General features: G+C 42.1%; 1 protein-coding gene across 2 annotated transcripts in view; it reads right to left on the bottom strand.

Annotated features, from left to right (window-relative positions):
- LOC126192247 (kelch-like protein 18) overlaps nucleotides 1-24,678 on the bottom strand; it is a 165,892-nt gene extending 141,214 nt beyond the window's left edge. For both annotated transcript variants that reach the window (XM_049932588.1, XM_049932589.1), the window contains exons 1-2: nucleotides 24,478-24,678; nucleotides 18,659-18,789 (exon numbers count right to left, since the gene is read on the bottom strand). In XM_049932588.1, the coding sequence (XP_049788545.1) occupies nucleotides 18,659-18,789; nucleotides 24,478-24,600 (254 nt within the window). In that variant the 5' untranslated portion in view covers nucleotides 24,601-24,678. The remainder of the gene's footprint in view (nucleotides 1-18,658; nucleotides 18,790-24,477) is intronic.
- Between the last annotated feature and the right edge of the window lie 1,079 nt (nucleotides 24,679-25,757).

Below are 25,757 nucleotides of genomic sequence, written 5' to 3'. Positions count from 1 at the left end.
TGGGGCTGTAGATCCAGCTTTCATTTTTGTCCCCAGGAGTCAGGGGTGGCATTTGGGGGGGGGGGGGGGGGAGGCTGGAGCTACTTGCATTTTACATAGCTCACTTTCACTTTCAGATTCAGGAATTTCATTATCAAGTGATCGAGAATCGTCAATTTCGACATTTGGTATATTGCTGATTGTAGAATGGGATCAAAGCGTATCTTTCAAAAATTGCATATGTTCACTCCTTGGCCACTTGTGATACTTTCTGACCTGTCCTGTTACACCTTTTAAGCTTTTCTTGTGTCCAAATAACTGTCTCATAAATTTTTCCACTTCAATTTGCCTTCATCATCTAAAACAAATTTGAATGTAAATTATATGATTATTATTATTATTATTATTAAGCCATTGCATGGGTCCGAAACAAGTGATATGTACGATTACAATAATAAAAATTTAAAAAAAAAAGAAAGGATAGAAATTAATACACAGATTTTACAATCCATTGAGGTTTTTGTTAACCCTGACTGTGAGGTTAAGTGGTGATATTTCCATAGAAACTTTCATCCCCTAACACATGTTTCTTTATTCCTAAACATGAAGTCAAAAACCAATTTTCATAGATTTAACATTAAAACTGTTTTAATATAACAAAATATTTTCATGTTGAATGTTAAAAAAATGTATACAGTATATACCAACATATGTAGCCACCTTTTTCCACTTCTTCCTTTTTCTTCATTTGTCTAATAGATTGTAAATTTCAGTATCTTTGCAGGTATTTGGTTACAGGCAACAGTTTCCAGACCATCACTTTTTCTTTCCGCTTGGGGCGTTCCAACTGTTTCCAAGATAGTGAGTGAAATTTGTAGAGAAATATGGAATATTTTGTCTCCTCACATGTCACAGATGCGGAATCAGCATGATGGGCTTTTCCAAACTCTTTTGAAAGCACAGATGGCAAACACGTCAAATTAAAATGTCCCAAGGATAATGGATCTGAGAAATATTATTATAAAAACCATTTTTCATTCATTTAGCGTTGGTGGACCCAATCTACAAGTTTACGGTCGTTGACATGTGAAGTTATGGATGAAATATCGACAGTACTATTTTTGAAAATTCAGCATTCTACCAACAATATATTGCTGGAAGAACAGTTCTACCTCCAATCTCTCTGCCTGGCACATACATCCCCATTCCTCATATTATCGTTGGTGATGAAGGCTTTGCGCTTCAAACACACCTAACGAGACCATATCCAAAAGCCAGAATGATCTCTGATCCCAGAAAAAAAAATAATGTTTCAATACACAGCTCTATTAAGCACGTTGTGTCGTTGAAAACGCTTTCAGTATATTATCTATGAAATGGCATGTATTTCTGAGAACCATAGATACAGATAAATCAGTTGCAGACTACGTAGTTAAAGCAGCTTGCTGTTTGCATAACTTCAGTACAATGAAGAATGACAGTGAACTTTCAGCTAATGATCAAAGTGAAGACGTCATACAGCCTATGCAAGTGCTGTTGCCAACATAAGCTACCAATCCGAGGTCAACCCATGCTGCAATTCACGTCTGCGGAACTTTTACTGGTTATTTTGTCAGTCGGACATAACTTCAACAGACATTATTTGTAATACTTGTATGGGGTACCTAATAATAAATAATAACTACATAATAATATAATTTTGTGAAATAAAAACATATTCGTACTTACTAGTAACATTCAGCTCCTCTGCAATCACGGCCCATGTTTCTGCTGTTTTCACTACATTTTTGTAGAACTGGTGTGAAGTGTTGTACAAGTATGTGTACTTTCTCACATTTTCTATGAACCATTCCGTTTCATCTCCCACTTGAAAAAAACCCCTTGTCGAGCTGATGTAAATTGCCTGGACCGCATGATACTTTGTGATTTTGTACAAACATGTCGTCTATCGCCGCAATCAAAACCATTTCACTGTGACATACCGCCCCACGTGTGACAGGGGTAATGCAGTGATGCATTGTACAAACGTATCACTGGATCACAGCGAGCAGAGACACACCGTGTCCTGTGTGGCAAAGCCTTAAGTCACAAAACTAACTGCAATGTGACTATAGCACTGGCCTAATATATGCCTTGATATAAAACAAACTAGCATGTTTGCATTACAACAAGACTATTTCTTATTGCAGAACAATACATGATTGTTTCTTGACTTTCAATTGTGTCCTTACATTATGAAAAGTTTCATCAAAACTGATCAGCTCAGAGGCAGTAGATGAGCAATTTTCTACATGCCTGTCCCTGTGTTATACTAGGAGGCAGAAATGGCAGAGCTCCAGTGGAACATCGTAAAAAACAAGAGGAACAAATGTTGTAAGAAATGCAATTAACTAATGCAGAATCATTGTAAACTCAACTTTGTCCAATTTGGATGCAGTCAGTAGGTAAATGCATTGATCTGCATCATCAAGTCCTCTTCCTGTGTCTCACACCTCATATCAGACATTTTCCAGCTAAACGCAAGGATGCATCTTTAGAAAAACTTGTCGAACATGGTCAGAGGAAAAGCGGATGGGCTTGATATTTTTGAGTGAACTTAGGCAGGAACATTGGCTGATGCTTTTCATTGGTCATTCAGTCCACATTTTCATGGCATTAAGTAGTGTGGGCAACAAGGTGATATATTATGGGAAAATGAAAAACCAACTTCGCTTTATGGACTGAACATTATAAAATAGCAAAAGAAAAGAATAATTTGCAAAGCTACAATAACCTGTATGTAAATATTAGAGATGTACAGACACACTGTCAGCTTCTGAGTGTTTTCAAAAGCAGGATAAGCACCCTGTCCACAACACAATCGACTGAAGGGGAAACTATAGTCAAAAATGTTACTTTTACAGTCTCTGGATAAAAAGATGTCGGATATGAAATACTGATTATTGTTCAATTCGATTAATACATATAATATTACACATATTTGTATATTGCTTTTTATGCCACTCTATAAATTCATCATGTAACATCAGCATTAAAAGCGTCAATGTTTGGTGGTTGATTATTACTGGCCGTCGGTGTTTAAGTGCTGATAATGAAATCTACACTGAAGAGCCAAAGAAACTGGTACAACTGCTTACTATCATATAGGGACCTCGCAAGCATGCACAAGTGCTGCAAACACAGACAAGACTAATGTCTGAAGTAATATTGGAGGGAACTGACGGCATGAATCCTACAGGGCTGCCCATAAATCTGCAAGAGTACGAGGAGGTGGAGATCTCTTCTGAACAGCACATTGCAAGGCATTCCAGATATGCTCAATAATGTTCATGTCTGAGGTGTCTAGTGGACAGCGGAGGTGTTTAAACTCAGAAGTGTGTTCCTGGAGCCACTCTGTAGCAGTTCAGGACTTGTGGGGTGTCGCACTGTCCTCCTGGAATTGCCCAAGTCCATCGGAATGCACAATGGACATGAATGGATGCAGATGATCAGACAGAATGCTTATGTACTTGTCACCCATCAGAGTCGTATCTAGACTTGTCAGGGGTCCCATAACACTCCAACTGCACACGCCCCACACCATTACAGAGCTTCCACCAGCTCGAACAGTTGACACACAGGGTCCATATCCATACATGTCCATCCTCTTGATACAATTTGAAATGAGACTTGTCCGACCAAGCAACACGTTTCCAGTCATTAACAGTCCAATGTTGGTGTTGACAGGCCTTTGTGTCGTGCAGTCATCAAGGGTACACGAGTGGGCCTTTGGCTACAAAAGCCCATATTGATGATGGTTTGTTGAATGGCTCACATGCTGACACTTGCTGATGGTCAAACATTGAAGTCTGCAGCAATTTGTGGAAGAGTTGCATTTCCGTTACATTGAAATATTCTCTTCCATCATCATTGGTCCCGTTCTTGCAGGATCTTTTTCCAGCCGCAGCGATGTCAGAGATTTTGTTTTACTGGATTCTTGATTTTCACAGTATACTTGTTAAGTGGTCATAAGGGAAAATTCCCACTTTATCGCTACCTCAGAGATAATGTGTCCCACCACTTGTGCACCGAGTATAACACCATGTTCAAACTCGCTCAAATATTGATAATCTACCATTGTAGTAGCAGTAACCAATCTAATAACTGTGCCAGACACTTGTTGCCTTATATAGGCATTGCCAACCACTGCATCATATTCTGCCTGTTTACATGTTTCTGTATTTGAATACGCGTTCCCATACCAGTTTCTTTGGCACTTCAGTGTAAATCAGCATTTACGAATTGTCATCATTGCTTATCCTTAGTTCTGAGTATCTACTCACATTACATCAAATCAATTTACATGATAGGCTGCCACAACGATAGTGAGATGTTTAATTCACAAAACTGTAGATGATTCAAATTCCACATTCCCCTCAGATACAGAGGCATTGTTGTCAGTCACAGCATTAGGATAGGACGTATCACAGAATACCCCATTGTTCCATTTGATGCACCCTTAGCCATGATGTTTCTCCCTGCAATTTCTTGGATGAGTAAGAGGAATGCTCTTTTTCATTTACATGTAATAGCTCTTAGTGCTTGTAATTCAAAGAGTCACAGATACAACATTCTCTCATGTATCATATAACACTGATTCTCTGATTTGACCACTATAAGCCCTAATTGTCAGTTTTCATTTTGATTATAACGTAATTTGTAATTATTTCATAAAGACACTACACAAGGTAGTGCTTCAGTTTGTTACTGTTGCAGTCATTAGTCTGAACAAGGCTTTGGTGCAGCTCTCCAGCCTACATCCATTTGAACATGCTTACTGTATTCAACACTTTGCCTCCCTTTACAATTTTCCCCCTGTCTTCAACTATCAAATCAACTATTCCTTTGTACCTCGGTGATGTGTCTTTTCAACCTGTCTTCTTTTTCTAGTAACAATATGATACATCACAGAATACCCCACAGTTTCATTTTGTGCCCCTAGTCATTACATTTCTCCCAGATTTTCCATTGTTTATTTTATCCCTCATTTCTTTTGGCCTAGTTGTGCCATAAAGCTCTTTTATCCCCCAAGTGATTAAAGAAAGTAGGAAGGAAGATTCAAGTTTAACAATCTGTCAACATTGAGGTCATTAGAGACAGAGCAAAACCTTGGATCATTTCAAGGATTGGAAAGAAATCATGGTGCCCTTTCAAAGGAACCTTCCTGGTATTTGCCTGGAGCAATTTTGGGAAATCAAATCACGGAAACCCTACATATGGGTACCACCTTGCTTGGTTCAATGCAATTAAATACCTCTTCAGTTACTCTACCCACCCATCTAATCTTCAGCATTGTTCAGTGGCACTTCAAAAATATGTATTATTGGCTTGTCTGTATTGTTTATTGCCCGTGTTTCACTTCTGAACAAGACCTCATTCCTGACAAATACTTTCAGAAAAGACTTCCTAAAACTTAAATTTTTATTCGACATTAACATATTTAGCTTTTTTATGGAAAAATTTATTGTTATTCTGAGTCTACAATTACGTACTTTTTTACTTCTGCTGTAATCAATTTCTTCTTCTGCTCTTCTTAACTTCATGGAACAGGTCTACAGCATTCTGTTTCTCAGTCTCTCTACATCTCTCTTTCTTACTGGTTTATAACTGATTACTTGCTTAGCTTAACTGTCATCAGTTATTTTGCTACTCAAGTGGTCTAAGTTTTCTACTACTCTCAACATGTCATTTTCTATTCTTATTCTCTCATCATCATCTGATTTAATTTGACTGCACTCAATTACATTTACTTGAATGCAACAGCTTCAATGAGCCTTAAAAGGCTAGTGGAATATTAAGATAGGGAAGAGAGGTCAGGCAAGAGATCCCACAGCACCAAAATTATTTTCAGCAGCACTACAGGAATTTCCAAAATGGGGAACAAGAATAAATATGAGGTGACTGAACACAGCAGAATCACTTTCACATTGCTTATGACGTTCAACTGTACATAAACTTGAATGACTAATGGAGGAAGAAGTTAACCGAGGAAATGGATGTGGGAAACTTCAAATGCGATACCAGAAATGGCGGAAGCCATGCATTAGCAAAATCTGGAGTGATTTTAGGTGACTAGAGAGAAACATAAATATGAATGGCGGACAGGGATTTGAACTCTCTCTTCCAAGTTTTTGTGCAGTAGCAATGCATTCAGTAAAAAATGTAAATGTACAGCAGAGAAGGAAAGTTGCTACTCACCATATAGCGGAGAAGCTGAGCCGCAACTGTTTATAAAAATACAGTTCGCTTTTGTAGGATGACGGCTAAAACTGCAGAGAGCACGCCTCCACTCATGAATTACGTCACAGCATGCCTCAGCCCACCAAGGGACTGAGACACGGTGCAGTAAAAATGAAGTGCAAGGAACGGAATGTTCTGCAGCGGTAAGAATAATGTTTGGAAGGTATTCTACCTGTTCATCACAACTGGGCAAATGTTGTTCAGCAAAGGTCACCCAGGAACACTAAAGCCTCCAGTCAGCCTTAGAAAGCTGCCAGTTGGGTTTTACATGAAGGTGGGACAGGAGTCAACAAATGGACAGTACATGCAGTACATGGGAAATTGTCACTCAAGTACGCGTCAGAGACAACAGACCACTCGAGACGATAAGCAAGCTGGGGAGTGCTGAACGGGAGGTCTAAATGGTAACAGGTGTGCGTGGAGTCTGAAAGGAACATGGGTGCTCCAGTGTTAAGGTAGATGAGGTTGAGTTGATTGAGAAGGTCAACCAAGACGGCATGTCTAAGTCAGGTTCTAAGAGAGCCCCAGAGAGGATGGTGTTTGTTTGTTTGTTTTGTTTTGGGGCGCAAAAACAACTGCAATCATATGTGCCCAAGTCAAAACCATAGAACTCTAAGAAAGAGAGGAATTAAAAAATGACTATACATCAATCCTAACTGACATAACAGAAGACAGCTTAACACAGGCATGTGGAAAAGGGCTAAAAAAGACACCATAAATTAACGGAGGTCCAAAAATAAAACTTATATGGCCTTCATCATATTGCTTTGGCAGATAAAAAGTAAAACGCAGTCAACAGCCCACGTGTCATTCGCTTAAAATGGTCAATAACTCAGACGGCAAACCCAAACAGGAACGTAAAAGGTCAAAAATGGACATTCCATAAGGAAGTGGCACACAGTTAATTCTTGGGTGCAATGTGTACAAAGTGATGCGGTAGCACCACATAGCAAATGACGATGGCTAAATAGGTAGTACCCAATACGCAGCCGAGTTAAAATAACCTCCTCCCGGTGGGAGGGCCAAGAGGAACTCTTCCACGCCGCTGGGGGAGGCTTGATAAGCCAGAGCTTATTCCCATAAAGGGAGGACCAGTGGCGATGCCAAAGGAACACCGCCTCTTGGCAGATGGCCACAGAGAGATCATCAGAAGGAATACAGGTACTCGGGGGCTGAGGTACTAGACCGCAGCTTCGGCAGCAGTGTCAGCAGCCTCGTTTCTTGGCAGACTGACATGACCAGGAACCCACAGAAACATCACAATGGCTCCACCAAGAGTGAGCAGTTGACAGTTTTCCTGGACCCACTGCACTAAGGGATGGGCAGTGTATAGTGTACATAGACTGTGTAAGGCACTGAGTCTGAGCAGAGGACACAACTGAAAAGGCTGCGTCGCCGGATGTACTCTGTGGCCTGATACAGGGCGAAGAACTCAGCTGTAAATACTGAGGAGTGTGCCGGAAGCCTATATCTAAAGACATGGGTGCCAATGATGAAAGAACCCGACCCCAAGGTCAGTACGAGAGCCATCAATGTATATAAAGGTGCTATTGTGAAGTTCCATACGAAGGTTGTGAAACTGAAGTGATAGACCAAGGCTGGAGTAGTGTCCTTAAGAAGCGAATGAAGGCCAAGGTTAGCATGGGCCACTTCACAAAGCCAAGGTGGCACACAGTTCACACCCACAGGAAAAGATGCAGGTAGTGCGAAGTTAAGCCACTGTAGCAAGTGCCGAAAGCAGACTCCAGGAGGTAACAGATAAGAAGGATGAGCCCCATACTGACAATCAAAGGACTCTTCAAAGAATAAGGCATACAATGGGTGGCCGCGCATGGCAGACAAACGGCGTGCATACATGCTGAGGAGAAAGTCACAGTAATAGGACAGTGGTAGTTCTGTAGCTTCAGCATACAGACTCTCAATCAGGCTGGTGCCCATGGGCAAACGAATGCCATGATGGTGGATTAGTGTTGAGACGGCGTTAGAGGGATGGGCGTGCAGATACATAAACAAAGCACCCATAGTTTAGTTTCAAACAGACAATGGACCAATACAAATGGAGGGGGGTGGTTTGATCAGCAATCTGGGAAGTACCATTGAGGATACATAGGACACTGAGGAACCATGTACAACAGGCTGCCAGGTAAGACACATGGGAGGAGCAAGAGTGCTTCCTATCAAGCATGAGCCCCAGGAATTTCATAGGTAAATGAACGGAAGGGCAACAAGCCCAAGATGTAAAGATGGTGGAAGAAACCACTTGCGTCACCAGAAATTCACACAGACGGTTTTGTCAGTGGAAAAGCAAAACCATTGTCAACGCTCCAAGAGTAAAGACGATCAAGACACTGCTGAAGATGCCATGCAGTGAGACAGGTCCGTGGAGAACTGTAATAGATGGCAAAATCATCAACAAAAATGAAGCCGGAGATGCCCAGTGGGAGACAGGCCATGATAGGGTTAATGGTGATAGCAAAGAGGACGACCCTCAGGACGGAACCCTGAGGCACCCCGTTTTCCTGGATAAAGGTGTCCGACAAGGTGGAACCCCAAATACCCTGAAAACTCGATCTTGTAAAAATGCCTGAAGGAAACAGGGCAAGCGGCCACGGAAGACCCACGTGTAAAGAGTACGGAGGGTACCAGTTCTCCAGTGGGTGTCGTAGACCTTACCCAAATCGAAAAACACGGCCGCAAAAAACCATTCATGACATGGGTCAACAAAGAAATGAGATGGTCAACTGCAGAATGCTGCGCTTGAAATCCTCGCTGTGCATTCGTCATTAAATTGTGAAACTAGAGCCACCATACCAGCCGGGCACGAATCATGTGCGCCATCAGTTTGCAAATGTATCTGGTAAGACAAATGGAGCAGTAGCTAGAGGGAAGATTTTTGTCCTTACCAGGCCTATGTATAGGTATGAAGGTGGCTTCACGCCAGCATCCGGGGAAATGTGCCCTATGCCCAGATGCGGTTGTATGTGTCAAGCAGGAAGTGCTTGCCCAAAAGAGAAAGGTGCTGGAACACCTGAATGTGGATGGCGTCAAGCCCTGGGGTGGAGGATCGGGATGAACTGAGAGCATGATCGAGCTCCCTCATAGTAAAGGCGGCATTGTAGTACTCACGATTCTGAGAAGAGAGGGGTATCGCCTGACCCTCCTCCACTCATTTCTGATGGAGGAAAGCAGGGTGATAGTGGGAATAGCTCGAAACTTCCGCAAAATGGTGTTGGAGATAGCAATAGGGTCCACGATAACATCGTCAGCTACTGAGGCCAGAAACGGGGGAATGAATCTTGGTCCCAGACAGCCATCGGAGGTTGGCCCAAACGTCAGAGGAAGGGGTAGAACTGTTAAAAGAACTAGTGAATGAAATCCAGCAAGCTCGTTTGCTATCCCAAAGAACACAGCAATGCTTTGCTCGCGTATGTTTATAATTAACCACCATAGGATGTAGGTTAAAAATGCGGAGAGCACGTCTCTTTGCGCGAATGGCATTGCGGCATGCCTCAGTCCACCAAGGGACCGGGACACGACGTGGTAAAGTGGAAGTGCGAGGAATGGAATATTCTGCAGCAGTAAGGATAACATTGGTGAGATAGTCCACATGGTCATCACAACTGAGGAAATCTTGTTCTTCGAAGGTCTCCAGGGAGGAGTAAAGCTGCCAATCAGCCTTAGTAAGCTGCCATTTGGGCGCCAACAGGGATGGGGTAGGAGCCAGCAAATGGACAGAACACAGAAAATGGCCGCACGAATAGGTGTCAGAAAGAACGGACCACTCAAGATGATGGGCAAGCTGGACGGTGCAAAAGAATGGGTCCACATGGGAATAGGTGTGCGAGGAATCGTAAAGGAAAGTGGGTGCTCCAGTCTTAAGAGGTTAGATTGGTTAAGAAGGTCAGCCAAGAGGGCACCTCTCTGACAGGTCCTGTGAGAACCCCAAAGGGGATTATGTGCTTTAAAGTCACCTAGTAGCAAAAATGGGGGAGGCAGCTGCCCTATAAGCTGAAAGAAGTCTGCCCGGGTGACATCGAATGATGGAAAGACATAAATGGTACAGAGGGAAAAAGTCAGACGGGGAAGGAAAAGGTGAACTGCAACCGCTTGAAGATTGGTAGTCAGGGAGATGGGCTGACTTATGTCATCCTGTATGAGCAGCATGACGTCCCCATGAGATGGAATGCCGACCTCAGGGGGAAGGTCAAAATGAATTGGGAAGCAATGTGAAAGCTCAAAAGCTCAAAGCAGTCATGAGGGTGCAATTTTGTTTCCTGAAGGCAGAGTACAAAGAGACGCTGTGATGCTAAAAGGAGCTGTAAATCCTCTTTGTGGGACTGAAAGCCGTCAATGTTCCATTGGAGGACAGTAATGATGAGTAAGAGATGTAGAGGTGTCAACTCGGCGGCCGCCGAGTGACAGCCATTGTAGAGTTGCTACTACAGGGCACAGGAGCAGGAGGATCCTGCTCCATGGGGTCCACAGAAGCATCGGCATGCTTGTATGGTCAGTCTGTGGACTCCAACGCTGAAAAACGGTTGGTGGTGTGCACCGACGATACAGAGGCCGGCCGAGTTAGGGTACCATGTGGTGGTGACACTGTCGATGAGGATCTTTGAGTTGGCAAAGGACAAGACCGTTTGCCTTTGGTGGACTTTTTCGAGCCTTACCAGTTAGAGGAAGACTCGGGTGGTGTTTGGCTTGAGGAATGGAGGAAATCTTCACAGGAGTACTGCTTCTGTGATTTCCGGCCTACCAGTTGTGTAGCTGGTGGCTGCGCCCCTTGAGGTGGGAGTTTGATTGCTTGTTGCACAGCTGGATGGGAGAATGGTGATGCTACCTCAACACTGGGCAATTTGACAGCCTCAGAAGTGAATTTTAGGTTGCGTGTCTGCGTAGCCATGTCCTTCATGGAGTGAGGGATAACAAGACCAGAACTATAGGTACCAGAAGGGAGAACACATGGTTTGTGAATAGCCAGTAACTTGCGAGCTACTGGGTAAGGCACTTTTTTCCTTTACCCGAATCTCTTGGACAGCCCGCTCTTCTAGATACACAGGACAATCCCAAGAGGAGGTAGTATGGCTGCCATTGCAGTTGATACAGTGGGGAGAAGGAGGCAGACAAGCAGACAATCACCCAAATGTGTATCCCTGCCACAGGTTACACATTTGGCTGGGTGTCGACAAGATGTTCTACTGTGGTTAAAACGATGACACTGATAGCAGCTCATCGGGGTTCGGACTGTGACAATTTCATAGCCTGCTTTGAGCTTGGACGGTAACATCACCCTATGAAAGGTGAGGACAAGAGTGTGGTTGGGCACTAATGAGGAATCTATTTTTTTTTCATTACATGATGGACGACAATGACACCTTGATCAGAGAGGTAAGACTGGATTTCGGCCTCAGTTAGACCGTCGAGCAGCCTGGTGTAAGTTACACCACGGGCCTCAACACGAACAGGATAACCGTGAAGAAGCGAGGCAGCAAGCAGTTGTTGTGCTTGAACCAAAACCAAAGTGCCATTGCATCAACACCTTTCTGAATAATAAATGGATTTACCGTTGCAGAGGACTGACCGTCTTCAGTATGTGAGGAACCATGGTGTAGCAGTAAGGGTCTTCGAATCATTAGCCTCATTACGTTTGCATTTTGTAGAAGTTGAGTGGGAAGATGATTGACTCATCGCGAGGAAATCCCCCATGATTGCCAGCGTGTCCGATGGCGCGCTTCTTCCAACTGGGGGGCCCCTTCACAAGGGGGCACACCCTCTTAGGTGATTGTTCACACCTCAGCTCACACTTCCTGAACACAAAGGCTGGGGCCCTGTGGTAGCCAAGCACGAACCCGCCAAAGTGTGGCGAGGCTCCTGGGAGGAGAGGAGGAGGAGGAGGGAGGGGGGCATTAAAGTCACTGAGCAGCAAAAAGGTGAGGGAGCAGACCAATAAGCTGGAGGAAGTCTTCCCTGGTGACACCGAATGACGGAGGGATGTGGACGTTACAAAGAGAAAAGATGAAGCGAGGAAGAAAAATGCAGAATGCAGCAGCTTGCAGCCAGTGTTCAGTGAGATGGTTTGACTATGAACATCATCCTGGATGAGCAGCATGACTCCGCCTTAAGGTGGAATGCCATTCTTGAGGGGAAGGTCGAAGTAGACCAGAAAGAAATTCAAGAAATCAAAGCAGTTGCGAGGACACAATTTTGTTTCCTGGAGGCAGGAAACAAGTGGACACTGCAATTCCAAGAGCAGTCATAATTTCTCCTTGTTGAATCTAACCATGAACATTTCATGATGGGGAAAGGAAGAAGGGAAAAAAATGAAGGATTGTGACCCCAGCAGCTGCCGAGTGCCCCAGTCTTTGAAGACTCCTTGCTACAGGGTGCAGAGGCTGGAGGATCCTGTTGCATGAGAGCAGCAAAGGCATCAGCATTCTCACTGGGTCGGCCTGCAGATTCCAGGGCAGAAAAACAGTTGGTGGCACACACTGGCAAAACAGAGGGCAGCCGGGTGACAATATCATGCAGCGACACCTTTGAAGAGGATCTCCTAGTTGGTGAAGCAGAAGACCGTTTGACTTTGTTTGATTTCTTGGAGCCTTTGCAGTTCACAGGTGAAGAACCCGGTGTTTGTTGGCTGGAGGGTTGTAAAATGTCTTCACAGGGGTATACCTTCTGTCCTCTCTAGTCTGCCAGTTGTGCAGCAAATGATTTCGCTGCCGGAGGCAAAGATGTGGTGGCTTGTTGCACAACTGGAGGAGGTGACGGGGATGCTCCCGTGATACTGGATGATTTTACAACTATGGTGCTGAATTTGAGGTCACAAGTCTGCACAGCTGTGTGCTTCGTGGAGCGAGGAGTAGCAAGAACAGTACTGTAAGTGCCAGGTGGTAAAATGCAGAGCTTTTGAGTAGCCAACAACTTGCGAGCAACAGAGAAAGGCACTTTTTCTTTCACCCAGATCTCCTGGACAGCCCCCTCATCAAGATAGACAGGACATTCTTGGAATGAGGCTGCACGGTCGCCACTGTAACTGACACAGTAGGGACAACGAGGCAGGCAATCTTCCTCGTGAGCATCCCTACCACAAGTAACACATTTGGCCGTGTTTCAACAGGATATTCGAGTGTGGCTGTAATGAAACTTCCTGGCAGATTAAAACTGTGTGCCGGACCGAGACTCGAACTCGGGAACTTTTCCTTTCACAGGCAAAGAATAGCAGGAGGACAGACAGAGCAGCACTGAAGGGAAAAGGTGCTGCAAAGGCCAGGCCCCGTGGCAGCGAACCACAAACTCACCAATAAGTGGTGGGCCACCTAGAGAAGACAACACAGCAGTAGTATGAATTGCCACACATTCTGGGATTCATATATTTTGTAAGAGCTTTTGTCTTAGTGTTGAACTAAATCTGTCCCAACAGCCCTTGTCAAACAGGCATTGATGAACCATATGTTACAGCACTAAAGAATATTCCTATCAACACATCAGCTTCCATTACATTTCATCACAACAATGGTAAATTCTAAACTGATTGGTTGGTTGGTTTGGATTGAAAGGGACTAAACTACACAGTCATCAGTCCCTTCACTCAGTATGTGGCAAACCAGTAGTAGTAGTCAAAGGAAAAAAGCGAAAGGCAAATCCTGGAAACCCTATTTCTGAACTGAGACAAGAATCAAGCAGTGGAACTTTTCAGATCCTTGAACTGGTAAAAGAAGAACTCATGTTAACAGAAGATATCTGAACCACCCTCATTTTACTAGTAACATGGCACTGCTTACTTACAGTACACAACTGAAAAACTGGCTAAAGTGCACTTACAGTGTACCAGGCTCTTCTGCAGAGTGCTGCTGTTGGTCATTTGTTTTTAACGTGGAGGCTGCGAAGAGAACTAGATTTGCTTACAGACTGAAGTCTAGGGAAGCCACACGACTAGGTTAGGTTGGAGTGTGGCAATTTAGGTGAGAGTTGGCAAAGCCATCTGATCTCAATAAAGTATACAATTTCCCCCATAGATCGATGTATAGCAGAGCCCAAGATACACACCCATCACCCATCATTGCAGTAACTTACATCTCTTGCTTCTGATTTCGCTGTAAATTACGAATGTGGTTAAGTTCTAACCTAAAACAACAAAATAACAGATAATTTTATTTATGAACAATAGAAAATTACGAATGAGCATTCTGACCGGCTACTAAAAATTGATCATGATTAACTGAGTTCACATCTCATCATTCACCATGCCAACAGTTAACAACAGCACCACATGGATAAGCTGTGGTAAATTGTAAGTGCATTTTTACCAAAGAACTTAATGGACCAAGTTTGAAACTAGGTCTGAAAATGAATTCAGATAAGATAAAAATATAGTACAAATTAAAAATAAATTATAGATACAGTTGATGAGTTTTTGTACTCAGAGCAGTCAAACAAATGAATGGTTGGGACACAAAACAAATAAATCTAAGTATAAAAATGCCTAGAATTATCTCACCAGATCTGACTTACAGCAGTGAAACAAGAATTTGGGGATGCAAAGACTACTCTAAATCTGAAGGCTGCTCAACAAATAATGGAGAGATATAAGTTGGGAATTACTAGAAGAGACAGAAAAATGAACAAATGGATCAGGAAACAGAATGGAATACATGTAATTATATTGGAATGAAAGTAAAGCTGAGGTGAGCGAGAGATGTAACCCAAGAAAATGGAAGGTAGGAGCCCTCTGCTGGATTCCACGAGATAAGAAATATAAGCCCTTACCGATTTTTAGTTAGCACGTATTGTTCTTGTCTGTCTCTGTAGCTGAGTGGTCAGCGGGCAGACCCTAATGCAGGGGACCAGAGTTCAATTCCCAGTACTGCCAGGGATTTTTTCCTTGGTGGGAGGAATGAACAGAGGTAAACTCAGCCTCATGATGCCAACTGAGGAGCTACTTCATTGAGAGGCAGCAACTCTTAAGGTTGAAACATATAACGACCAGGAGGGCGTGTGCTGAATCCATGCCTCTACATACTGCATCCAATGATGAATGATAGACGATGACATAGTGGTCAGATGACTATCGCATGGTCTTCAAGGGAATGAGGTTTCCTTTTTCCTTTCCTTTCCTTTCCCTACAGATGTTGGTAAGTGTCAGTCCAAATATTTCACTTCCAACTCTCCTCTTTGGTTTCACATCCTGTATCTTTCTCCTCCTAACATGACTAAAGTTTGTGTGAGTTAAGTGTCTCCTGTTGGTGAAGTAGTTTGTACTGTAATTTATTCTTGTAAGGCAGCTACAATTTCAGACATACTAAGCAGACAAATACACAGAAACGTAGCAACAATAGCTCTTCCTACGCACACACTGTGAATGGAACTGGAAGATGGGGGGTAAGGTAGAATGAGCCTGGTACACAATGTATATCTCTATCAGACACTCTTCAGGAGCTTCCAAATTACAAACATAGATTTAAATGAACTGTTACTGGCTCATGTTTGTACGTTGGCTTATCTTCCTTAAACATACCTGTACTGGGCTTATTTCAGCTGAGTCCATTGATGTTGAAGCAGGTGTTTTTGAAATCTGCTTTTTAACGTCTGAAAGAAAAATTTCTCTAACACGGGCCACTGTCGAGCATTGTACATCAGCTTAGCCTTATAGTATGGCAAACATTCTATATCCCCAATCTCTGTAACTTTTTCCAGTGGCAGGAGCACGATATGGTTTCACGCACATTCTGTGCAGGTCTGTGTAGAACATTGGAATATGTAAATCAGGATCTGTCTGGTTGGATTTGGTGCAGAATGTCCTTTATGTACCATGCCACTCTCACAATTATTTTTTACACTTAAAAGTTTAATTTCATCAGACTGAAGCAGACTCGAATTTAAATACAATGAAAATCAAGCAGTGGTAATGTTCTGAAGTCTACTAGAAACTCTCCTAATATTATCTTCTACTCTGGAAACTTCCTTGGCCTGGAGTCTAAGTGAAATTTCTGGTGATCCAAACATGTTCTAAAATCCTAGCTGGAATACCAGGTGGTAAATTCACCAATTTCGCCATATCACTACAAAGGCTACTGATTTTGAGTTGCCTGACTAACTGATGTGTTGTAGTTGTTTTTGATATGGATTCCATTTTCAGTGTTTTCGCAATGTATGGCATTTGCAATAACTTCAAGCCCTTCATAAACATATACACCTCCTCATAAAAGTAAGCATTCTTTTACTCTTGAATTGAGTTGTTGGTCCTCTTAAGTTTTGTAAACACTTGCTAGTGATGGTTAGCTCAGTTTTACCCCAGGCTTGACAAGGGTGGTGTGAGGAACTGGTGATAGTCTTGAATGATAAGGAGAAATGGTTGAAAATCTAAGTCACACTTAATGGAAAATTTCGTGTTTAATGACTGGCTGCTTGATTAACATGTGCTTGCATGCACAACAATGACACTGAACATAGTACACCTCAAAACAACAAGGGAGGGAGGGAGAGAGGGAGGGATTAAGAAATTATGAGACAAGAAAAGATGAGAGCTACAGAGCAACAAAGAGAGAAATAAATGGGAGTGAAGAATTGGGGCTATCTAAGATTTCGCTGTAGCACGAACAAATAATGTGCTGGATAAATGATTCCCACATGAGTAATTCTGAGCAGACGGTACAAGAGAGAAGGGTCCAAGCGGCAAGTGCTGAAGTACTATTTAGGTGTTTCTGTCTCATGCCGGCTCTTATAGGCTTCTGTTTCATGGAATGGGAAAAAATTCTCACCTTCTTCCTCCATAAAGAGCAGAAGTAGTTCTAAAGTTGATAAGCTTACATGACCTTTAAGAATGTTTACAAGGTGCATTCCATAGGTACTGCAACCAAATTCATAAAAAATCATTTATTGAATATATTCGTACAAATAACCAAAAATTTTCAAAATAGCACCCTCTTGCATCGATACACTACTGGAGGCGGTGTTTCCATGCCTGGAAGGCATCCTGGAATGCCTTTCCCAGAATGTCCTTTAAAGCTGATGTAACATGCGCCTGGATGCTGTCAATCATGTCCCAATGTTTTCCTTTCATGACTCCTTTTAACCAAGGAAACAAAAAAAAAAAAGAAGTCAGCGGGAGCCAGGTCAGGACTGTAGGGACGCTGGGGAACGAATGGGGTCTTGGTCCTGGCCAGGAAGTCGTTGACAATGACGGCACTGTGACTCCGCACGTTTTCGTGGTGAACTTTTCATGTGTCCTTGATGTCGTTTTGGCAGCATGAGACCCTCCTTTTCAGTCTTTTGAGCACTTCCAAGTAGAAAGCTGAGTTTACTGTAGTCCTGGTAGGTACGAATTCGTGGTGGACAATGCCTCTGACGTCAAAGAAGACAATGAGCATGGTTTTGATCCTGGACTCGCTCATGCATGCATGCCTTCTTGGGACGAGGCGACGATGGGGTGTGCCACTGTGAACTCTGTCTTTTTGTCTCAGGGTCGTACTCAAAAATCCATGACTAATCACCAGTGATAACTGAGTTTAAAAAAATGAGGATCATTTTCACACATTTCCAACATTTCTCGACACTGAAGCACTCACATGTGCTTGTGTTCGTTGGTCAACACTTTTGGGATGATTTTGGCACACACTTTTCTCATGTTCAAATCTTCGGTCACAATGCGGAAAACGGTTGTTTTTGACATGTTTAGAGTTTGTGCTTTCAATTGAAGGATCAGCCGTCTGTCAGAGTTCAAACAATCGCACATATGCGTCACATTTTCGTCGACTTGTGCGGTTGATGGGCAAGGTTCGTCGGTGTTCTCCTCTCGGCCCTCCATGAACGACTTGTGCCATCGGAAAACTTGTGATTTGGACAAGCAATCATTCCCAAAGGCATGCTGAAGTAATGGAAATGTTTCAGTGGCGGACTTCCCAAGTTTAACGCAAAATTCGATAGCGTACCATTGCTCTACAGAATGATTCATTGTGCCGTGTTACATAAACTCAAAACGGGGTTGATGGAAACGTACGTCCTGACTCTCCAGAGGCTCACAGCCGAATAAGCCAAAGAGCGTTTTGAAGCTAACACCCCCTCCACTTAACCCAGCTGGTTACAACACGCTGTGGTGGACCATTGTGTCAGAAAAAAACTGGTCGCATTACTTATGGAACGCACTCTGTACATACCATTCATCACCCAACTTTTGAATAATGGCCCATCTTTATTTTTGTGCTTAAGTTAATGGAACTTCTGCAGCTAAAGAAGGGCACTTGAAATCAGTATGAAATCAGACCAACACAAAAAGCTTGTACATGGTTATAAGCTAAGCGAGATATTGCATATGCTGAATCAGTAATCTTACAACAACATTACAAAAATACATAACATATGCTGTAAAAAACTTCAAAAATTTTGTAGTTTAATGTTGCCTTACGATGAGTCAATGCCTTGAATAGTTATTTCTCTTTGCTTGCTTTCCACCATATCATGTGTAAACATCGCATTGAAATAGGGAATAGTAGCCGCAAGAACAATTCGGTGGGCACTGTAGGACTGTGAATCAACCTGAAATTCAAGCAGACAACACACCATTTCAGCACATGCATATGTTTAAGAAGGATTTAATAGTAACAGTAATAGTAACAATTATAATAATAATAACAAATCAATAAAAAAAGTGAGATGCTTACTAAGTCACCAAGAGTCGGAAAACTGGTCTATCAGCTATATTGAATTAAAACACTGTAAAAGGGTTTCCTTTGACACTGGTTGCAGGTGCTGCACCATGTTGTACTGGATTTGACTGAGATTGGATGCTGTACCATGAACATCAGACGGTGCCGATACAGGTCCACATGGAGAAGGGGTAGTTATACGGCTCAAAACTCATGGACTGGAAGTCCAACTTGATCCCCTCCATGGTGGTACAGTAATGACCAACCACTAGATACCCGGCTGGCAGTGGTGGCAGTCAATGCAAAATGCTCTGCCATTGTCCTTGCAATGTCTCCAGGTGTTGTTTGTAGACACACCTGTTTCAACGATGCCACCATAGGTAATCGACTGACTTTACCAGAAATCCTCTTGACATCTTCCCATACTGTTGTTGAACAAGCGGAACGACTGACAGAGGTCAGGAATGCTTGTCACGACCTTTTCTGATCTTCTTGATGATGTGTTGCAGCCTTGGTCTTGCCAACGGAAAAGCTGCAAGGTTTCCTATCATTGGACAGCACTTAAACAGGATTGCCTTTAGTTTCCCCAAGTGAAATTCCCTTATATTTTCCTGATTTCCAGATATGTTTTAGCATTTTTCCCTGACAAATTTTGAGGTCTCCAGGGTAAGGTAAGACATAAGTTGACAATCCATCTTTGCAGCTATTGTAAAAAAAAAAAAAAACAATAGTGCAAACAAAGAAATACCTAAAAAACCTTGCACACAGACGGCATTTCCTGATGTGCGCAAAAATCTGAAGTATTAACATCAATACCTTTTGTAATGAACTGTTTTCAGATGGAGAAAGCAAGCCAAATGGTATATGTGTTTCATTAAGACCACTGATGTTATTTTATTTCAATGTAACAAAACACATTTGGTGACAAAAATATGCGTTACCCCGGAGTCGCAGGACAGATTTAAAGTACCTTCACTGATTTCAGAAATAAACCTCAGAAAAAAGTAGGCCTCTTGAAAGAAGTGTATAAGGCATGAAAGAATTGTGTAACCAGACACCGTAGGTGACCACCAATAAAATGTTGGTTCTACTATGTTTGTTATTGTCGGTTATTACCCACTGTGTTATACCTATTACTTCACACATATTGTGACGAAATCCATTGTTCATGGCCTCTGTCCTGTTGAGGAGCAACGTGTTCTGGGTCCATGGATAAACCACAAGAATCTGCTGAATTACACCACACACAAACAGATCCAAACTGTGGGCAGATCGGTGAAACTAAACCTAATGGGCAGGACTTGCACATTAGTGGGAACAGAAGGGCTTCAGACCGGCAGGCCCGATTCATTAGAGGTACCTGCAGAAACTGCCTGCGGTTTTGGCCCATCGCAGAAATCCACTTGCATGGCCAGCTATTCATGAGTCCTCATGAATGACTCCTCACACCTCACAAATGACTCCTCACACCTCCCTGCCTCTCGTTGGCAGCTGCTAGGCTAGAGGCAAGACATGATGGCAGCACTGAAAGCAAGCTGACGGGAGTGGTAGGAAGGGGAGAAGTAGTAGTAATGAAGGAGTATGTTGGTTGGATGGTTGGTTGTTTTGGGGAAGGAGACCAGACAGCGAGGTCATCGGTCTCATCGGATTAATGAAGGACGGGGAAGGAAGTCGGCCGTGCCCTTTCACAGGAACCATCCCGGCATTTGCCTGGAGCGATTTAGGGAAATCACGAAAAACCTAAATCAAGATGGCCGGACGCGGGATTGAACCGTCATCCTCCCAAATGCAAGTCCAGTGTGCTAGCCACTGCGCCACCTCGCTCGGTGAAGGAGTAGGGAAGCTGTGCATGTACACAGCTTCACCCAGCCAGTGACCATGCATGACACATCAGCAAACAAATCATTTCATCTACTGAGACAAGAAATCGAGATTTTTCCAGTGTTTGTTTTTCAAATTTCCCTGACATGTTTGAAATTTCCTGATTTCTAGAACCTGTGGCAATGCTTTAAACCTTTGCAGAGCCGCACATTCAATCTGGATTAGTCAACACCACTCAATCAGTCCATCAAGGGACAGAATGCCTCTGAAGATGACCTCATGACTTTGGGGTGGAGTAGTTAGTGTGATGGTGGGTAACTCGTGTGATGTGGTCCACCCTCTCCTGGATGCTGTCAAAAACAGCCAGCTAGCTGAACAGCATCCAGCTTTCTCTGCTGATCATCCATTGTGGCTGTGTCCTTTCTGGGAGAGTTCCATCCAGTAGGTGAATCCAGGGTGGGATGTAGGTCACCAGAATGAAGGTCATAGTGAAATACATAGTTTCTACAATTCCTCAGTTTCCACTTCATTGTTATACAAAGACAGCTCAATCTGCATTATAAAAAGGAAATGGTTCCGAGCCAAGGTTCTAAGGGCTTTGCACTGCTACACATTGATTTTGCTGAAAATTACACCTGTATTTTATCAAGATGAGGTGCAAAGTGCACATTGGGCAGAAGTTAGTATTTTCACTGTGCCAATGTGACATTCATGTTCTCACCACCCAACTGTTTTCTTTCAGACAATTAACCCACTCCAAGGATATTGCTATTGCATTCATTAGCCAAGTACTGTCAGCTATACCTGAAAATGTGAAGGTAGTTTCACAATCTGATCAGATAGACCTTCCTCATAATTTTAAAACAAATATATTACTGCTGCTGTATCTCAGTTTCAATCATTGCATAATGTGGAAATCTACTGGAACTTATTTGCTACATTCCATGGTAATGGAGCCGTAGATGGAATTCATGCAGTTGCAGAATGGCAAGTGTGGAATGCAGTAAATAAACGAAAAAAATCAAGGAACCAATGCGAAACTTAATCTGGTACAAATATTTTCTTCAGCATATTCAGTAGCAAATATAAAAAGCACTCAACGCTTTCACTACAAGGAAGGAGTACATATCTCCAAAGAATTTCTCTGCTGCAGATCATCATACTCAAGAAACTATAGAAAGTGTGAAAATTGGAGACTGGTACAAAGTAGAATATGACTCTAAATTCAATGCTGGAGATGTACATGCACTTTTTGAAAATTCTTACCTAGCTTGCTGGTCACTACTGGAAATGACCTGTAAAATGTGATGAAGTACTGTACACAGAGGACAAAATTATACAGAAAATTAATCCACCTAATGTTGTCAACGCAAGAGGGTATTTTCAGTTCTCTGACTTTTAGCTGAATTTACAGTTTATTTTCCAGATGTCATTCCTATAATTTTTTGTAGTGTTTAAAAAGTGAAATGCTGATTTTAAGTGCCTCTTACTTGGTACATAATGTCGTATTTTCTTTTCTCTGCTGACAGGAAAAAAGTTTTTCCAAAAATGAGTAGCAATTAACATGACTCATGTAACATTGAATCGCATGCTTTTTTTTCAGTGTATTACAATATTTCAAAGTGATATAAATATTTTTAGAAATCTGTAACTGTGTCATTTGAATGCCAACCCAATATGCATTTTCTGTGATAAAACCAGATACATACTCCTAAAGTTCGAGGGCACCTTCGACCTAAAATTTAAATTAGGAATAGATTTTATCAAATTTGTAACGTAAGTCACAACATAAATTACATTCTTGTTCTTTAATTTTAATGCTCTCCCCTGCTTAAGACCTTTGCCTCAATAGCACAATATATGATGATGATGATGATGATTTACAAAAGAAAATATGGGTTTATAAATTCATAAAAAGTCAACATAATAAAACACAGATTTCAAAATGTAACAAGAGTCACCATGGCATCTCCCTGCTAGAAAACATTGTCACTCAGCTGATATCCGGGGGTAGATTTTAACAAATTTCAAACTATAATAATTTATTCCTATGAAACATGTTACAGTTGGCGCATGCTTTTGTTGAGGCACACCCTTAGTGTGGGGAGCTTTTCAAGAGAATATCCACTACTAAAAAAAGTCAGTAAGCATATAAAATTGTTATAATATGCCTATACAATGTGTGTGTGGATATATGTAGAAAAATTAGTGATGTAAAATTCAAAACATTAATCAATTTAGCCTGTATACCAAAAGCCAAAGAATACTGTCTTAGAAGTAATGATCTATGTTCAGGTTTAAATTTTACATTTTCCCCCCCTGTAACTGAATGAAATTTTATATATTGGCCTACGGCTGTAGTTGTGAATATGGCTAGAGAAGTTCCAACAGATGTGTTGGCTCTGGAATTCCACCCTAATGTGACACCTGTCAATATAGCAAACATTATATTACAGCAAAAAAAAATTCCCATAACATTTCTTCTCACAATCAGACTCGTCATCTAAAATAACTTCAGCCAGAAGATTCATCAAATATAACTTTTCTTCCAGCCTCACATTTCATTCACATAAGTTTTCTCGGACTGCAGTTTCCGTAAAATTACCCACTTTGCTCCAACATTTCAAAGTTTCTTGTTCAACTCAGTTTCTTTCTTTTTCTTATCCCAGTTTTGTAAGGTCAGACATCTTCAAGTGTGAAACTTCCTTCACTTGTGCTTGCTTTTCTGGTGCAGACGTCTGATGACTGTTGAAAATAGTTTGATTTCTTTCTGGGTTTCTTGGTTCACGTTCAGCTGTGCCATTCACTTCAGCAAGTAAAGAACTCAAAAATATGGAGGTTGTATATTGTCTTACTAAGCTAATTCATAATTGTCAAGAAATTCTGCGACATTTTCCTTATTAAAGGCTATTCTTCTTTTGTGATTTATCAAATAGCATTAAAAGTCAGACAGACAGCAAACCAGCAATTGAAAACAAAAGAATATTTGAGTGACACATAATTCTAATCAATAGATGCAATTTATGATTTGACACAGTAAGAAAAAAAATGCGTGTCATTCCATAGTAGGTATTTTAAACATTTGATAAAGCAGTCATAAAGCTTACACTGTGACCTGCAGTGAAAATTTGTTGATTTGTATACTATGAATGGTAGTGGTGGTGTCAGATTACTATTAGCTTAATATAAGACACATTATTTTCTATTAATACCAAAACAAGGTAGAATAATAGAAACCACACGGATCAGCAGCTTCTGAGGCTTCATGAATAGTAAAGCAGTTGTCATGAAAATCTGTGCTAAATTTTGACAGGTTGCAGAACACAGAAAATTGAGAACAGAAAAGGTGACAAATAACCACGCCATCAGTTAGCAGGTTTTTGTGCAGTGTGCGTGCAGAGGCTACAATTATGAAACTCTCACTGCAAGAAAAGTTTATGATTTTGCTGTCATTTCCTCAACAGAAAAAAATCAAGTATAGAAATTGGGAAATGCATGGCATAAAAACAGTGTACTGATGCATACATATGTAAAGTCAGTTGTAATGACTCATTAACGACTGATTTGTTGACATATTTTCCCTTTAACCATTGAAGTCATCAAACCCAATGTAGTTTCTTTTATGCGAAAGCAGCAAGCGTGAAGTGCGCCTGTATTTGTAGAATATAACTACTAGGATCTGTCCACTTCCATGGCTTTTCGGCAGCAATTTATCCCATAGTTGTCATTCGTTTACTCATCAAAACAATTACGCTACCTTTAACGTCACGTCGCATAATTTACCCTGCCGCCGAATTTCTTCCATAATAGGAAACCCTTGAGAAAATAGGTCCAATTGCTGAAATATAACACATTCTTCGTTTTCAATTTCGGGCTGCATCACTAATATCAATACCCTCACTTTTCAAACAAAATACACAATTTAATTTACATTTACAACATTGCTCATACGATTCGAATTTACGAACCGGAATCGATAGATTGATCGATTGAGGTCGTAGTATCGATTATTCGTTATATAATTATATAGCGCTTTCACCCAAATCATGGGCACAATTTTTGTAACCATGAAGCTTATGTTATAGAGCTGTAAGACGGTCATTAAATTGCGTGTTATATGTGGGCGTACAGCTCTCGTCAAATGTGAACATTATTCTTTCTTCCGTATTTAAAAAAAAACTCTCCACTCTCAACTACGAAAGGGAATGTCATGTACGTTGAAAACAGGAGCATTTATCGGTAAAGTAGCGAGATTGCGAACTTCGTTGACGTAACTTGGCAACCGCGCTGCGGGACTCGCAATCTCCGCTGTCTCCACACAGCTCCCCGTGGAGAAGCGGAGCGTCGTCTGTTTTCCTGACGCCGTTGAGAAATCGTGACGGAAAATGGACGTTCAGGCCCGACCGCGTTTGGCGCGACAGCTGAGGCACCGGCGGTTCATCAGACGGCGGTTAAATCGAAGAAGGCAGTAAATGCGGTTGGTTGGTCGGAGAAAGCGGGGTTGCTTCAAACGAGTCATCAAAAACAAACGCAAGCTTGACATGATCGATGGAGACAGTGCTGCGTTTGCTCTTAGCAGAATGTCCTTTGTTTTATCCATGCAGATGAGGACACTATGAGGTCCGGTATAAGACAGTGTGAGAGGTGCTTTAACTCCATCTCGTCGAAGCATGACATGAGTGCTGTTTGTTAATTCTTTATTCACTAATGAAGGACGTGAACCATGTAGTGACGCTGGTTGAGGTCACATTTGAGCGATGTATTCTCTAAGTCGAGTTATTAATTGTGGTTGAGGTGAAAGGTCTCCCAAAGACGCCCTTGACTGCACAATTTCCTCTGGTAGACGAAGTGTCTCTCCATAAAAGAGCTCCGCTGGCGACGCATCACATGGGAGGAGTAAGGCCATGTTACAATTCATATCGTGGCACATGAGTGCTGCTTTCAAGGAGTGGTGCCAGTGCTCCATTATCCCACTGCAAGCTGGGTGGTATCTTGTGGTCAGATGGTGTGTTGCGCCACATAATTTTCCTATCTGCG

This window comes from Schistocerca nitens, chromosome 1, assembly GCF_023898315.1.
Source record: "Schistocerca nitens isolate TAMUIC-IGC-003100 chromosome 1, iqSchNite1.1, whole genome shotgun sequence".
Lineage (NCBI taxonomy): Eukaryota > Metazoa > Arthropoda > Insecta > Orthoptera > Acrididae > Schistocerca > Schistocerca nitens.
This window is presented reverse-complemented; position numbering and strand designations above follow the sequence as displayed.